Source organism: Archocentrus centrarchus, chromosome 1 (assembly GCF_007364275.1).
Source record: "Archocentrus centrarchus isolate MPI-CPG fArcCen1 chromosome 1, fArcCen1, whole genome shotgun sequence".
NCBI lineage: Eukaryota > Metazoa > Chordata > Actinopteri > Cichliformes > Cichlidae > Archocentrus > Archocentrus centrarchus.
The window spans coordinates 36,528,251-36,545,757 of record NC_044346.1 but is presented as its reverse complement, the minus strand read 5'-3'; the positions used below and the strand labels follow the sequence as shown (position 1 = coordinate 36,545,757).

At 45.3% G+C, this 17,507-nt stretch overlaps 2 protein-coding genes and 1 pseudogene across 2 annotated transcripts in view; 1 reads left to right on the top strand and 2 right to left on the bottom strand.

Annotated features, from left to right (window-relative positions):
• Positions 1-1,889: 1,889 nt before the first annotated feature.
• The window catches only part of clgn (calmegin), a 22,909-nt gene continuing 7,291 nt past the window's right edge, over positions 1,890-17,507 (bottom strand). Inside the window, 2 exon segments of the mRNA XM_030757998.1 lie at positions 1,890-3,223; positions 4,095-4,190. Of these exon segments, the coding sequence (XP_030613858.1) occupies positions 3,149-3,223; positions 4,095-4,190 (171 nt within the window). The 3' untranslated portion in view covers positions 1,890-3,148.
• Positions 4,195-6,675, bottom strand: LOC115788691 (calnexin-like; annotated as a pseudogene).
• Positions 12,525-17,462, top strand: LOC115780910 (exosome complex component RRP45-like). Its single transcript, XM_030730352.1, is given in 13 exon segments — positions 12,525-12,651; positions 12,827-12,921; positions 13,026-13,145; positions 15,148-15,250; positions 15,378-15,403; positions 15,405-15,468; positions 15,470-15,514; positions 15,659-15,741; positions 15,915-16,047; positions 16,521-16,609; positions 16,707-16,850; positions 17,277-17,335; positions 17,338-17,462. Coding segments are annotated over 13 exon segments (1,152 nt in total). The 5' UTR covers positions 12,525-12,585.

Sequence of the window (17,507 nt, the reverse complement as noted above, 5' to 3'; positions counted from 1 at the left end):
AGAGTGCTGGGCAGTAAGCACAGGGCCCACTAGAGGGTGTTGGGCCCTCAGACCCCCTCATGAAGTCTGTTTCTGATTGTTTGGTCAGAGACATTCACACCAGTGGCTGCTGGAGGTCATATTTTAGTTCTGGCAGTGCTCATCCTCTTCCTCGTGCACAAAAGGAGCAGACACCGGTCCTGCTGATGGGTTAAGGACCTTCTACAGCCCTGTCCAGCTCTTCTAGAGTAACCACCTGTCTCCTGGAATCTCCTCCATGCTTTCAAGACTGCTGGGAAACACAGCAAACCTTCAGGAAATGCACGTATTGACGTGCCATCCTGGAGGAACTGGACTACCTGTGCAAACTCTGTAGGGTCCAGGTATGGCCTCATGGTACCAGCAGTGACACTGACCCTAACCAAATGCAGTAGTGAAAAGATGAGGAGGGAAAAATGTGAGTGTCCTCCACCTGTAAAACCATTCCTGTTTGGGGGGGGGGGGGGGGGGGGGTTGTCTCATTGTTGCCCCCCTTAGTGCACCTGTTAATTTCATTAACACCAAAACAGCTGAAACTGATTAACAACCTCTGATACTTACCTGACCAGAACAACATCCCAGAAGTTTAACTGACTTAACGCTAAACTCTGATTAAAAAGTGTTCCTTTAATTTTCTGAGCAGTGTATAAAAGCTGGACAGCCATGATGACAAACCCCTGTGTTTCTCAGACTGTAGCGCATAGAAACGTGATTTTAGAAGGGAAAAACAGCCCAGAGCGCTCACTGATACCATCGTACTGACTTTTCTTTCACTAAAATTCAACTTGTAGCCTTTTTATTGTTATAGATGGATAAAACTGTGTGCCATGAAAACAGAACCACAGGGATAGTAAGGTGTTGTGATAAAGCCACAAAATTGAGTCCCCACCGTAACCATCTTTTTTGAAACTGGACAGTCAAATATAGACAAGCTCTGGGGTGGGGGTGGGGGGGCTCCTGCTGTTACCCTACCTTATGATTATTGGTGTGCTGTCATCATGATTTATGTAAAAACTGCCTGAGTTACTAGAACAAATGTAAAAAATAATTGAGACCAATAAAATGTAATTATGTCTACTTACGCTCCCTAATTATGGCTCCGCTGTCCTGTGCACCTGCAGTGGTGTCCGAGGCGCTTATAGTGTAAGGCAGGGCTCTTCAACTCCAGGCCTCGAGAGCCCCCTGTCCCTGCAGGTTTTAGATGTGTCCCTGATCCAACACACCTGAATCAAATGGCTGAATTACTCCTCAGTATGCAGTCAAGTTCTCCAGAGGTCCTGCTAATGGACTTTTATATTTGACTCAGGCGTGTTGAAGCAGAGACACATTACAAGTTGCAGGACACCGGCCTTTGAACCTGGATTTGAATACCCCTGGTGTAAGGTAAAGACCATACAGCTTCACCTGCTGTAGCCCTACTCCACCCAGTATGCAGTACTACATGAGGACAGTGCTGTTAACCACCAGCAGCACCAACTCTGAAAAATCCTTCGTTGAAATCCAGCTTTTGCAGTGTTCTGCTGAGGAGACCGACAGCTGCTGTCTCCCACAATCAATTATTAATTACACAAATTATACAATCAGGTTCATATTCAGAGAGCTTAAGCCAGGAGTGGCGAGTGAAGCCTGTGTTAAAGGATACGCTGCTTTTTGACTCTTACAGGGAACATAATTTACAAATTAATTCAATAAGACTTTAAACTAGCAGTTTGGTCCATAAAATCATCAGTAAAGTGTTTACTGACGCCACACCGACTTCACTTTTCATCCCTGGAAGCCGTATCCATCGTTGTCCAGCCTATGGACCAACTCCAAAACAAAATCCAAAATTCAGAGAATAATGTGCTGCTCCTTTTTTTTTTTAATTAAATAAGTTTATTTTCAAGAGCAATGTACAATTTGCAAACAAATGTAAACAGGGACATCTGCCAGCGTGTGGCAAGAAGGTGAACTACAAAAGCTTGAGACAATAATAGAAACCAAATTAGCATCAACGTCTTCCCCAGGCAGCAAACTAGGATCTGACCTCCGGCCAGCCCGGATCAAGCACTGCTGAATGAGACGCGTCTTTGCAGGTTTTCATTCTGTCTCGCAGCTGACGGCCACGGCTTTAACACTCGCTTATTTTTGCTCCAAGCGCTGACGGTTTCGGTTTGATTTGTGACGGACCTCGGCTCAAAGTAAGCACATCAGAGGCATTTAGGAAAACCGCCCTGAGTCATTCAAAACTCTGCAATATTTATCTTTACCCATACTGCCAAAACTAATTACAACCAAAAACCATAAATATGGTAATCAGTGCTAATCCTCAGTTCTTAAATGCTATAACTTAGTATAAAACACGCATGAAAGTAAGTACTGCTCATTACAAACTAGCTAAAATCTAAACAGAACATCCATTTTTTTTTTATTTAAAGAGGTAATCTTTAACTTAAGCTGAGGGCGAATTTGTCTGTCCTGAAGCTTGTAGTAAACATCTCACACAGCCTTCCTCACAGCCCCGCGTCCTATCCTGCTCTTGAAACCCGAACATTTTGGAAATTGCCAAATCGTGTCCTCGAACACGTTCTCAGAAAAAGAAAAGGACACAGAGAATGGAGTCTAACTCGAGAGATGTGCCCCTACGATATGCTGTTAAAATGGAACGAACAACGCACAGACGCTCTCTGCTGCTCTGAGAAGAGAGGTGTGATGGCGTATAATCAGAGGCAGCAGAGACACGTGCGAGCAGGAACTGTGGTGGGAGAGGGGCGTGGCTTTTTACGGGCTGACAGCGTTTCGACAGCAATGGCTTAAAGAGGGAGAGAAGGATGAAGAAAATGGATGGAGGAGAGGAAGGAAGAGGGTAACAGCTAAATGCACAGACTCTCTGGGAGCTCATCTGAGTAGACGGGAAGAGGGAGAAACACACGACGAGGGGATGGTACAGGATGCAGTGTGGCGGATGGGTGGAGGGGGAGGAGGAGGCGGGGATGGGGCAGCCGGGTGGGGTGAGAGCAGGCTACCACTTTGAAGGAAATGCATGCTGCTCCGCTCACGGAGGAGGGAGCAGCGGCGGTGGCAGAGATGGCCCTTCCACCTCTTCCCCATCAGGGCAGAAAGGAGACAGGCAGCGTGGCGTTTGGCCTCCTCAGTCTTTCCGTACCCTCCTCTTCCTCACAGCCTGTTTGTGGCTCTCTTCGGCGACATCTCCTTCGTCCTTCATCTGCGGGACAGAAAGTCAAGAGCCAGTTTTGACGGAGGAGATGTAAAAATCACTCGTGCAGCTGACACAGTTCTTTTACAGGCTGCTTGGGGCCTGTAAAGAACTAAAACCTTTATTCTGGTGGGTGTGATACAGTGAATATATTCAGGTCTCGAAATGTTTGGAGGGTGAAACATCAGGATATAAATCCAGTATCTCTGTCTATTCTTTGCGTAGCTAGAAAACCATCTACCTGATCCGCTTCAAACTTGTCGGGTGTACCTCTGTCAATTGGAGTGAGTGAATTACGGAGTCTGAGGCTCTCTGGAAGAGCAGTTCTCATATTTTGCCGTCTTAGAGTGACTGCTGGATGCACTACTGTGTGTCAGGGAGCAGCACGAACATACTCACAGAGGCATATTTCTTTGGCTACTTTTATGGGGACATTCGGCCCTCATTAAGGGATGTTTTTGACTGCAAAGCCCATCTCATGAGGGCTGCTGCCCCCATACTGCAGGATATCTATAAAGGTTTAAGAGCCCCAGACAGCAGCAGACTTGAGTGTCTCAGTGAACAGAGAGCCTAGCCAACATCCAACAAGGAGAAGAGGAGAGAAACCTCTGAGTGATCTAGAGACAAAGTCATTTCAAGGCAAACGATGCTTCCACCAGCTCAAATCTGAGATTTACTTCCTCTAAAACGATCTGTTAGTGATCTCGGGCTGTGAGTCAGTTTGGGCTTTTAGGAACACAAGAAGACTAATCCAGAGCCCCTAAATAAAAGCTAAAAGTCAATTACATCAGTACACAGTTCAGAATTTCCCTGTTTGCATAAGTTAATATTTCACTCATCAGTTCACCCTGTTGAACAAATCCAATTAGGTGACACCAACCTCATCTTCTAATGTTCTCCCCGGAGCTTTGCTTTCCTCCTCTCCTTCCTCCTCCTCTGCTTCCTCTTCTTCATCATCATCCCCCTCTACATTGTCCCCTCTTCTTAACTTCTCTCTGCTCTGCATCCTCCTCCTCAGCTTCTTCTGTTGGTTTAGAAGGAAAAAAAAAGAAAAAGAGGACAGTAAGGGGTGGAAACATGATCCAGAATGACGCAGCAGTAAAAGTACCAAAAGCTGAATGTGTGCCACCTGCAGCTGGTGCTGCTTCTGTAGCCTCAGCTGCTTTGTCTTCCTCGTCTACTGCCACCTCCTCTTCTTCTTCCTCCTCCTCCTCTTCTTCCTCTTCCACATCAGCCTGGGGCAGATCCACCTTTTTGTACACATAGTCATCATCTGATTTCTGGGACACAAACAGGAGACAGCATTACGCAAGTCAGGAGAAGCTGTGCACATTATCGTACTTATCAGTAATAATTTAGCAGGTTCTTGGTACCTTTGGCCAGCAGAAGAGCACGAGTCCTACAGGCAGGCCTACTGTCAGTATGTAGACCACCCAAAGCCACGGCCCGCTCCTGCTGCCATCATCAGCTGAGCAAAAATCCCCGGCTGTTGAGATGGAGGGACCAGAGAGAAAGAGCAAAGTGTGAGAACCTGTGAGTCTTAGCAGTCCCGTGCTAAATCACATGCACCCAGCAACCCTGCACACATGCTGCTGACCTCGTTAGCGCTGGCCACCAGTTTCTTCAGCCCCCAGCTGTCAGACGCCCAGCGGTCAGCCACCTCCTTGTGAGAGGTGATAATGAAGTTGTCAAAGTAGATATGAGGTCATGGACCACAGCTCCAGTCCCAGAGCCCTGAATGGTGACATCCTGAACGGCTGCAGGTCCTCAAAATAGTCCGGGTTGAGGATCTTACGAGGCTTCCACACTCCCTTAGGAAGACACAGAACGCGGAGGGCGCAGTCAGAAGCAAAGGACTCACAGATACAAATATGAAGGCTGATGGCTGATAAGGTAATATATATGCATTAGCTAACGTCATGGTTTTAGCTTTTATCTAAGGACAAAATGAATAAATAAAAACTATATAAAAATTAAAGCACTTAAGACCAGTGGAGGGGCAACTTGATGGACATAAACTGAAGCTTTTCAATTCAATTTTATTATACAGCACCAAATCACAACAGTCACCTCAAGGCACTTTATATTGAAAGGTAAAGTCAACACACAAGACACTCACCAACACTCAGAGGACTCCCTGTGAGCACTTGGTGACAGTATGACTAAAACAACAGAACAAAAATGCTAAAAATCAGTCAGACGTTACCTGATAGTTAGGATTGTCCACCAGAGGGGCTTTCCACTTGCCCTTGTACTGAGGGTTGTTGATCGTGGGCCGCTTCCACCACTCCCCACAGCCAGGCGCCGTCTCACAGGCTGGGTTAGGGATCTGCGGGGCCTCCCATTCTCCATCCATCTCCTCGTCCCTGAGGACACACAGCGACAAGCTGTCATCCTGAACCATTTCAGTTCACACGAGTGTAAGTCTAGTCTGAATGGGTTTCTTTACCAGTCTTCTGGTTTCTCTGCATTAGGGTCTGGGACAAACTCGGGCTCGTCATCCAACCAGCCCTCCGGCTTCACCGCGTCAGGGTCCTCGATCTTTGCAGGCGCATCCTCATCCCTTGGTCACACACATCAGGATTTATGATTTGTTTTTATGCCTTTACATTTTGAGTTTTTCCTTTAATATCTAAGCTATAAAGTGTGAGAGAAAAAGAGTGAACAATTTGCGTGTCACTCTGCATGCTAGTATGGAAGGCTATAGTCACCAGTCATCAGGCTTCACAGCCTCGGGATCAGGAATCTTGGCTCTCTCTCGTCCCAGTCGTCTGGCTTGGAGTCTTTTGGGTCATCTATTTCTTTGGGCGGGTTGACCGGAGGCACCACGTCCTCCAACAGGCTGCCGCGGCTCACGCTCGACTGGTCGATGAACATCTCGTAGCTGTTGTCCGGGTTTAAGACTGACAACAGACGGCAACGAGGAAAGTAGGAGCACAGTCAACTTTAATGTCGTCCAATGAAATTTGAGTCTTACTATAAAATCAGATGATGCTAGAAAGCAAACACCCTGAGTGCTGATTCTCTTTCAGCTGGCTGCGTACCCGCGTGTAGAGGTGAGTCTTCTTGTCGGTGTAGAATTTCTTGAGGTCGACGTCGGCTCTCTTTGCGTGCTTCTCCTCCACGTCTTCGTTCAGGGGATTCTTGTGGCGGAAGATGAAGTGCAGCTTGTAGTCCTCGCCACATTTGTCCGGTCCAAACATGATGGTGTAGGGTGTACGGTCATGGAACTGCTCCTGTAGTACAGAATGAGGGAAAAAAAATGAGTCAACATTTAGTGTATTTGGACAAATTTCACCCACTTCTACCAAAGATGAGACTACAGCAGTGATCTGAAGGTTTCACTGAGTAAGGCAAAATCTACAACATGTATACAAACCAGGCTGAGGCCGCCAGTGTCTGAAAGCAGTTTGATGTACGCGCCACCACAGTCGATGCCATCCTGGAAATTCACCTCATACCTACAATGCAACATGACAAAACTGTTTACAAGTCCAGGTTGTTACTTCTCTACACGACGAGGGACAAAGTGTGAACTTACTGAATGACCAGAGGGCTCATCCTTGAAAACAAAGGGTTTGTCCAGCATTGCAGAGATGGCGTGGTGTTTGGCCCGGGATTTGAGCACCAGGCCCTGGTCTCCTGGAACCTTGTTCTCCTTCAGCTGCTCCACAGCCCACTTCCCTGCAGCCGGAGAGGATGGACGGTCACATACAAAATATAACACTTATTATACGGACGATTCTTTCTCCTCAACAAGTCTGCTTTGATTTTTATTGTCCCAGCTTTCAGCTCTGTGGGTTACATGGTAACATTTTTCATAACAGCCTAAATTTTTGGGATGCATGGTTACACTCACTCTGCATGGTTGAACTTGAAAGAAAAAAAAAAAAAAAAAAAAAATCACACAGTTGCTGGCTGAGGCATGCTGCCAAGTAAAGTGTTAGTACTATAAAAACTAGGCCGACTGATATAAATATCATATTCAAATGCAGGGCTCCCATTGGTTAGAACTCAAGCTGCTACCCAATGATCATACGGTCCTGTCCTGTAATGGGGACCATAATTTATAAAATGAACTCATGCAGTATTTAATAAAACTTAAAAAGTACTGATTGACACCAAAAAAAGTTATGAGGAAAGTGTTTACTGAGGTCACAGGAGCTAAGGGACGTTTTCTCATACAAGTCTTTTTGCAACCACTGGAGTCGCCCCCTGTTGGCCATTAGAAAGAAAGCAGGCTTCCCAGAAACTAAATGAACTTCACACCCAAAGTTTCCAATTTGAGCACTTGTGCAAGATGCAGTGGTCCTCACTAAAAGGCGCGTTTCTTAGGCCACGTTTACATTAACACTTTTAAAAGAGCGCCTGGATGTAACGCAACTTTATAATCCAATCAGTTTGAAGACCCTTCAAGCCCTGGAATCATGCATGCGTGTGATGTGAGGAACAAACCGTCATATTTGGCAATGTCCCCATCTGCGTCCTCCTTTACCGTTTTTGACAGCTGCCATCTGTGAAGATCAACATCAGGAAACACGTCACACACACACACACACACACAAATACACTTTTTGAGCCACTAAATCCCACTGGGGGCTCATAATATATTTCGGCTGTATTTTGGAGGTTAACATGTCAAGCAATACCTGTCCAGTGATCCATCATCAAATGTTTCTGCAAAGTACACATCTCCAGTGGGAACAGGAGTCTTATATGTTACCTGGTCATATAATAAAAGACACAATAAGAGGCTCTGCAGTGCTCGAGTAAATCTTCTAATTGAATACATTTTACGAGTCCTGACCTGGAAGGAGACATTGGCATCAGTTTCCTTCTCACTGGCTGTGCCCTTGCTGTGCGTCTCCTTAACCTGCTCTTTCTCATCCTCTGCCATCAGGACTTTTAACTCCTCCTCATCTAAACCCATATCGCCATCATCATCGTCGTCAATGACAACATCCGAAACGTCAGCGTCCGACTGCTCCTCGTGGGCCGCCACAGCTGCCACAGCCAGGGCGGACAGAAGCAGCAGCAGGCGCCACGTCCAGCATTTTTCCAACTTCATCTGTAGCAGGAGGGTTTGAGGAGCGATAAGGGATGAGCGTGGTGTTAGCGGAAGAGTAAAAAAAAAAAAAGGGCATGGGAGGGGGGAAGGGAGAAAGAGAGGTGTGAGCGAGATATAGTTTATTTATGGAGAACAACGGGGAGTGTGTGTGCCGTGCCAGGGATAAAAATAGAGGACACAAGCGTGTAAAACAGTGGGGAGACAAGTGGGTGAGGGTTAGAGAGAAAAAGCCAAAGATATGGAGGTTACATTAGTACACAGTCCTATAAGACCAGGGCCGTATCCCTGGATCATGACCCTGAAAATAACAGTTAAATCTGCAGTGTTTTCCCACCAGCTGAAACACTCCTTAGGTGCAACACCCCTGCTTCACCACACATCACTAAATATCCTTCTGATTTTTGCAGTGCATGCACAGAATCAATGCACATTTGAAGCCTAAACGGTGGAGATTTAGCACGCCAAACATCAGCTTCAATAACCTCCCATTGATCGGCCCACACCTGCTCATGCTCGTTGTGGAGCAGCAGGAAATAAAAAGCATGACTGGAGACAGCGCAGCGGCATGCTTTCCCTCAATTCCTAATTAACTTTAATTCCCAAACTGGTGTTGTTCTGTTTGCTAACAACAGAGTGCAGGAGGATCAAAAGGACTCTGATCAACACGAGGGAGAGATGATGAAAGAGCAGCACGGTGGAAAAGCTCTCTTATCTTTAAAAGGATTGTGCTGCTGCTCATTTGTCTGCATCTTTGGACTGAAAGGAAGCAACAGTTTGTGAGCAATCGCAACATTTAAAGCAGGAAACTGACAGAAAAGACAAATTAGGGAAGTGTGATGGGGTTTTATTGTGGTTTCATCTTCCTGTACTGTGGCAGCTACGTGGAGACGTTAATGCCTGGTCGGAGGATGCTAGTCTGGTGAAATCTGTGAGGTTTAAAGTGTGTTCAGGTAACCAGTGAACTGGGAATGTAGCAGAATAAAGGACTTTATACCTCAGGCCTAAGGTAAAAAGATTTTTTTCCAATTTTGTTTTGGCAGTTTGACTTGTGACTGAAAAGTTGTTAATCAATGAGCAATTCACCTTTCTCACTAAAAATGATTTAATGTTCTTTTTAGTATGACCTGAAACTAGCAATTTAGCCCATGAAATCATCAGGAGAGTGCTTACTGAGGCCACCACAGGAGTCGCCCTCTGCTGACCATTAAAAAGAATGCAGGTTTCGGTCATCACTCTCCCACTCTCACGGCAGATATCTGCCCCTCCCGCTGCCTGAGGTCACTTCCTGTTAAAAGGAAGTTCTTCCTTCCCACCGTCGCCCAATGTTTGCTCGTAGGGGATCATCAGATCACTGAGGTCTAATACTGTTGAGTCTTTACCTTACAATACAAAGTGACTGTTGTTGTGAACTGCTGCTATATAACCAGAATTCAACTTAACTGAACAGCGATGCACCAAATAGGATCTTTGGACTGGATATGAGTCTGATCCACACTCAAAAAGCTGGATGCAATATTGGTGACAAAGGGCCCATCTCCTCATTTCAGTTCTACTTTGCTGTGTGTGTGTGGATGAGTGAGAGACATTATATTAGGTAGAAGCTAGAAAAGGATGTTGGTTTGGTTTGACGCTTGGTGGGAAACCTTTATTGTACATTTTATACCGCATCGACTTATTTCACTTCAAATGTCTCAGGTCAGCGCCACGCGTCGTGTGTGAGGAGCAGTAAAAGGAGAAATTAGCACTGCCAATACATTTATACAATTATTTAACACGTTTACCTCGGGACTGCTGTCATTCATTACTTTCCAATTTGATACCAAGTGAGTACATTTGTATTCTTGGATGTATTAATTGGTCTGATTTTATTTTTAAAAAGTTAGTAAATCAGTGTTAAGTTGAGCCTTATGTTGCCTTCAGAATGATTCCCAGTTTCTTCCTCACAGCGAGGAATACATCTTAATCGAATACTGGCATTAAATCGGCACATATCCAAAGATATGGGAAGCTATTTATTTCAGAACTGGGAAAAGCTGGATTGGAGCATCCCTAGGTGTAAGGCACTCCCACATTGGCTTCATTTTTCAGACCAAGGAGCAACATCTCTTATTTTTGGGCTTTAGACTATTTCATTAAACAGGTGTCCCAGCTTGACCCGCATGCTTAATGTACAAAAATGTGGAGCTCTAATAACCTGCAAGGAGATCTGGACCACATCTCTCCTGGTGTCAGCCCATCAGTTATCTAGGTAACTCCCCCCTTTGGTGAATGCATTTATTAGTGGACAGTCTACTAATCAGCAGCAGTCCCTGTCATCATCATAACCTAGCTCTCCAACTCATTTACACCACAGTCATCTCAATGTGCAGTCCTCCTCCTGCGCGGCTCCAGCCTAAAGTGTGCAGGGAATACATCCGTTATCATCATCTGAGTGACGCTCAAACAGCGCCAACAGGACCCTACTCCGTTTACAATCACCGCCTGGGAGAAAATTAACACAGCAGGAATACAGGGGCAAAAAATAACAACTAAAAAATAAAGGTCACTGGCGCTAACATGGCTGCCACCGTGTCCGAGCTCCCTCAGATGAACGGCTCTGGCTGCAGGAGCTGCTCGGCTAGCTGCCGTTAGCGCGCCGAGCACAGACGTTAGCACCAGATAAGCTCCGCTAGTCATAAACCAACGGCTCACACACGGAGCCGCTAATTAAACCACACACACTGGCGTTTAAATTACAATCTGGGAATAATCACTTTTCAAGGAAATAGTCACCGAAAATCACCTTCTTCGTCTGCAGTAATGAATGAATAACAACGGTTAGCTGGCTGCATTAGCAGTGATGTCGCACAGGGAGGATGGAGAGATTGAATGAGCGCACACAAACAAACCTTTGCGCCTTCTGGTAACTGCGGAGGAAAAGGGGGGAAACTCCTTCGATGAAGACCGCTTCTCCGCGCAAAAACAGAGGAAGCGTTATGTGGGGTGAGCCCGCTCTGAATATCGCTGGGATCCAGTCGATTAGAGCGCGGTTATCGGCTGGAGGGGATGGACCGCGGATGACAGCTCGGCCCGAATAACGGTGCGCCGCTGAGGTCCCTCCTGAGACTGAGCATGCGCACATGGGCTTGTTGGAAGCGTAAATGGTGCCTTCACATGCCGCAGAAATTAAAAGAGCTAAGCTTTATTTATGCCATCCATCCATCCATTCATCCATCCATCATCCATCCATCCATCATCCATCCATCATCATCCATCATCCATCCATCCATCCTTCCATCCTTCCATCCATTCATCCATCCATCATCCATCCATCCATCTATCCATCCATCATCCATCATCCTTCCATCCATCCTTCCATCCATCATCCATCCATCCATCTTTGTCCGCAGTCAAAACATTAAAACCTGCTGTGATGCGAGGTTTGGAGATGGTGGCACTGACAAAAAGACACAAGGCTGAGCAGGATGTGGAGGTAGCAGAACTGAAGATGCTAAGATCTTCACTGGAAATGACCAAGATGGACAGGAATAGAAATGAGTATATCAGAGGGACAGCTCAGGTTGAGGACAGCTCAGGTTTGGAGACAAAGCAAGGCTGAGGTGGTTTGGACATGTGCAGAGGGATAGTGGATATATTGGACAAAGGATGTTGAAGATGGAGCTGCCAGGCAGAAGGAAAAGAAGAAGACCACAAAGAAAGTTCATGGATGCAGTGAAGGAACACATGCAGAGGGTGTGACAGAGGAGGAGGTTGGTGGGACAGGGTGAGATGGAGGCGGATGATCCGCTGTGGCAACCCCAAAAGGGAACAGCCGAAAGAAGAAGATGGCGAAGAAGATAAGAAGGTAAACAACATTTCCAGAATAGAGAAACCTCAAACTAGACCAATTTTGTTCAGTTTTTTGTATGTGTTTTCCAAAATTTCCAGCTTCCGCCAAAATACTAAAAAGTAGCGCATGCCTAAGAGTGTTATAAATTACGAGCTTTCAATATGTTATAAACGCATCACATCGTCGTACCGCGCTGGAATTCCAAAATAAAAGACCACTGTAAATAAATCCTACGCCTAAACTATCAAAATAATTACATGCAGCACAAGATTCTAAATGAATTATAAGGCGTGTGATAAAAATAATTAATAATAATAATAATTTGAGGTTAGCCAGTTATTTAAAAAAAAAAAACTATTACAGCTGCTCTTACTACGGCGTGTCTTCTGCACTTCCGGGTTATAGTTCAAAAAACATCGATGGCTACCGCATGCCTGTTGGAACAGTGAATCAGATCAGTGGATTAAAAACAGAATGAAGGACACACCGCTGTCCAACTGCGAGCGGGACTTCCTGCTGAAAGCCATCGAAGATAAAAAGGTGTGTGTGTGTGTGTGTGTGTGTGTGTGTGTGTGTGTGTGTGTGTGTGTGTGTGTGTGTTGATTTACCTCAGTCAGAGCCCTTTACCACAGCATGCTTGCAGTATAAAAGTGCCGTTTCATGCGGGAGGCTTCCCTCCACACTCATGTGTCCTGTTTCTGCTCTCTTCCTGCAGCGGCTGGATGGGCGGCAGACCTATGACTACAGGAAGATTAAGATCAGCTTTGGGACCGACTATGGGTGCTGCTTTGTGGATCTGGGACAAACCAGGTGAAGCTGCAGTCACGTGTTTTTATCATCTCTCACACTGAGCACGCCCCATGCAAAGCACCCACGGAAGCTGACCTCTGTTTGCACTGTGCTGCTCCCCACAGGGTCATGGCTCAGGTGTCATGTGAGCTGGTGGCTCCCAAAGAAAACCGACCGAATGAAGGAATCATGTTCTTCAACATCGAGCTGTCCCCGATGGCCTCACCAGCATTTGAGCAGGGAAGGTGAGAACTAAAATTACTCTTTGAATTCTGCTTATTCCTATTTTTCCCACTGGAACATAAAGGAACAAGGATGAAGTTGTGTTGATGGAGTGGAGGGACATCTCCAGACATTGCTCTCAATGTGATGGGATATACTGATTGAAAAGTATTTTGGTCATCGGCTGTTATTGTTAATAATGGGCTTCCATGTTCTGAGGCCACAGTTCTCAGTAGGAAATGGGTGGAGTGCCCACTCTGGGTTGGGGATGAGTGGATGAGAGACTGATAGAGGGACTGATGGCACTTGTGTCTGGGTGAAGAGAAAGCTGTTCCTACGAGCTGCGAGTAGTGACCAAATGGATAAGATTGTGGACACGAGCAGCAGAAATGAGCTTCCTCCAAAGGCAGTCTGGGCTCAGCCATAGAGGAGCTCAGTTATTCAGGGGGAGCTCAGAGCAGAGACGCTCCTCCACATCAAAAAGAACCAGCGGAGGTGGTTTGGGGGTTGATCTGGATGGCTCCTGGATGGCTTCTAGTTGGTAGTTTGCAATGGAAAAACATATTCTTTACTAAGTCTGGGCTAGAGTTTAATATTTTTCCCGAAAATGACATGAATCAAATCCCGGGAAAAGACGAGCCATTTCCCGGGAATCCCGGGAAAAAGTTTTTTGTTTTTTTTTACATTTTAATTAGGCCTTCTGTAGCCTGTGTCGGGCTTAACCTATTTTGATATTGTAGAGGTAGCTTTCCAGCTATGTCCTGTTATGCCCAGTAGGGGGCAACGTCGGCTTGATTAATGCAATAAAACCTACATCTCTGCATTCGAGTGCTCGAGCTATGCGGTGTTGTATCGTTCTCAACACTCCCTTAACAAATATAATTATTCCTGCATTGTTCGTGGAATTATACCAAGATATTTTACAACTGCTGGTGCAAAACAATACGGTTCATCTCCACACAGCATTGATAAAGGCTCAGCTACTGGCGCTGTCGTGCACACCGTTCCACCAGTGGAACGCTGTAATAGTCATTGAAAAGTTAACTACCTACTACACTATAATATGACATAACACAGGGCCTTGAGTAATGCACTACGACTTGGTCATTTATAACACCGTGTCTGAGGGTTAAAGTAGGTTCGTTGTGAATCGTCTTTTGAAAAACTGGCTGATCCTTATAGCCTAAAAAATATACATTTTACTCAACTCCATTTTAAAAGCGAAATATGTTAAAGTAATCTATTTCATGATACTTTCTTCACACATTAGGCCCGTATCCTAATTCATGATTGTTAGTAAGCGGCTGCAAACGAGGAAAAGAAACACTCGAAGTTAAACAGATATTTCTTTATTGTTCAGGGCAGGCATATTTTATAGGCTATATAATGCAATATAACATATATAATAATATAAAATTATATAATACAAAATACCTTCAACAAATTAAAGAGGAAAAAAGTACAACTGTGTAATACCTCTATTAAAACGCTTGAGATGAAGGCTGAAGCCTTAAACGGAGGCTGAACGTGCTGAAATGAAGAGCAATGCTTTTCACATTAAACGAACCCTTCTCTCAATATTTCCTTAAATTTAACATTCTGAAGCTTTCTTTTCTTTTCTTTCTTTCTTTTCTTCTTTCTTTTCTTTTCTTTTCTTTTCTTTTCTTTTTCTTTTCTTTCTTTTCTTTCTTTCTTTTCTTTCTTTTCTTTTTCTTTTCTTTTTTCTTTTCTTTTTTTTTTTTTTTTTTTTTTTTTTTCTTTCTTTCGCGCGACTTTTTCCCGGTTTCCCGTCTTGACGTTTCCCGGGAAACGGGAAATGGTTCTGATCGCATTTCCCGGAATCCCGATCCCGGGATTAAACCCTAGTCTGGCATGGCAATTAGCACAAGATCATAGCCCATCCCTGCAAATATTCCAATGACCAGAGCTCCCAGGTAAAAGCGGTCCTCTGAGACTGTCTGGTACATTTAGACAGACTGCTCGGCAGAGAGTGTAAATCATCTGTGGGGTTTTCTTTGTCTCCAGACAGTCTGAGCTGTCAGTGAAGCTAAACAGACAGCTGGAGAGATGCCTGAGGAACTCCAAGTGCATCGATACGGAGTCTCTGTGTGTGATGTCTGGAGAAAAGGTAATGCACGCACACACACACACACACACACACACTCACTCGCACACACCTGTGCATAAGACAGGCAGAGAGGAGCCTCATCCACTGTAATGATGATGATGATGTGATGCCTGTGTGTGGGTTTTAGGTGTGGCAGATCAGGGTAGACGTTCACCCTGAATAATGACGGAAACCTGATGGATGCCGCCAGCATCGCCGCCATCACCGCTCTGTGCCACTTTCAGACGCCCTGACGTCAGCATCCAGGGACAGGAAGTCACAGTGGTGAGTCAGCAGCGACCCGCGGCAGGTGGTGTCTCTGCTTCTCTGGACCTCCTGGGAGAAAACTGGTGCTGTAATTGTTTTCATGAGAACGCAGCTTTGTTTTCTGCTTTATGCTGGCTGTAATTTTTTTCATTTCTTCCTCAGTACAGTCCAGAGGAGAGAGACCCCATTCCTCTCAGTATCTACCACATGCCCATCAGTGTCAGCTTCGCCTTCTTCCAGCTAGGGTAAGGTTACTGTTTTTCAACACCAGCAGAACAAACCCCATGAAGGTGCAGCTCCCATCAGCCTGCCCGCGTATTGTTGCTCACCATGTCCATCCCTTTATGATCGCATCATTGATTTCTACCTGCAGGTCACCACTTGTATGATGTTATCATTCCTCATTCCGTCTCTGCAGAACGTACCTGCTGGTGGACCCGTGCGAGCGGGAGGAGCGAGTGATGGATGGCCTGCTGATGATCGCCATGAACAAGCACAGAGAGATCTGCTCCATCCAGTCCAGCGGAGGCATCATGCTGCTTAAGGAGCAGGTGAGCGCTTCGGTCAAAATCTTGCAGCATCAGAGAGTCCTTCACTTCTTGCTGCCTGCACTCCCTGCTGAGCTCTCTCTGCAGGTGTTCTGTGATGTTTAGGTCGGGGAACTGTAAGAGTCACGGCAGAACCTGCAGTCAATTAGGTTTAATTAAAATCATCCAGCTGTCAGAGCGACTGTCTTCTAATCTTCAGCTTTATTTTAAACAGGCTGCAGATTTTGTTCTCAGTCTGCCAGAAGGTGATTAAATCAATTCACCCCTCTGACATGAGCAGTTGTAGCGATGTTCTCTTCATGCAGTTCTGCACTTCTGCTTCTGACTGTAATAGCAGCGGATAGCTTGGCTGATACGTTGGTGCATCCTTAAACATTTCCAAGAAATAACAGTTCAAAACAACACTTTTTTTAATCGGAGTAATGATCTCGTCTAAGCAAATACTGTAGTCAACTTTTTTATATGTCTGTGTGAAGGTGATGAGATGCAGTAAGATAGCCGCCGTCAAAGTGTCCGAAATCACGGAGCTCATCAATGAAGCCCTGCTGAACGACAAGACGGCCAGGTGAGCAGCGACGTAGTCCCAGTACCAAACTTCACTTTTAATCTAGAACCGTTTTAGAAGCCAAATAATAAAAAATGATGCAATTTAAATATTACAGGAAGGCCGGGGGGTGTGGTTTTGCAGAGTCCGTGCCACAGGAGCGAATCACGGCTCTGAAAAAGGACGAGACTCCGGTTGAGATGACAGATGTGACAGAAACAGCGAATGACATCATCCAGAAGGCCGAAGCTGCACCTCAGACGTTCCTGAACTGAACTACGGGCTTGAATTGTGTATTAATAATGGGACACGGTGTTATAACCATCTTTCATAGTATTCTCTCAAATGGCCAGCAGGAGGCGACAGCTCTGGTTGCCCCCCAAAAGCCAACTGCATACATGTTAATGAGAAAACCTACTTCTCACTGGATTTATACTTCTTTGAACACCTTAGTGATGAGTTTATGATCTTAACGTTAGTTTTATGTCTTCTTCACAACAACGTGAAATTCATTTTAAAATTATGGTCCAATTTACAGTAAAATATGTAAGCTTTAGCGGCTATCTTGTCATTGACAAGGCTTTAGATGATGTCATATGGCTTCATCTGGCTTTTATTTACAGTCAAAGATAAGAAATAAAATATATTTGATTTATTTTGTCTTAGTCTCCTTAACCACACGTGCCAGGGTGCCATCCCCAGTGGTGCCAGTCCCTGGTATTGGACAGGTGGGACAGGGGCTGCAGAACACTGGGGACTGGAGGAGGATGACGATAGTGATGATGAAGAGGACAGAAATGACGACAGTGTCGACGCACGGGTGGAAAAAGTGACAAAGATGGAGGAGGGGGGAGGTGGTTATTTATTTTGTTAGTTTAATGTAAAAGTCATTGTGCTGATTAGAGGAAAAGAATTACGT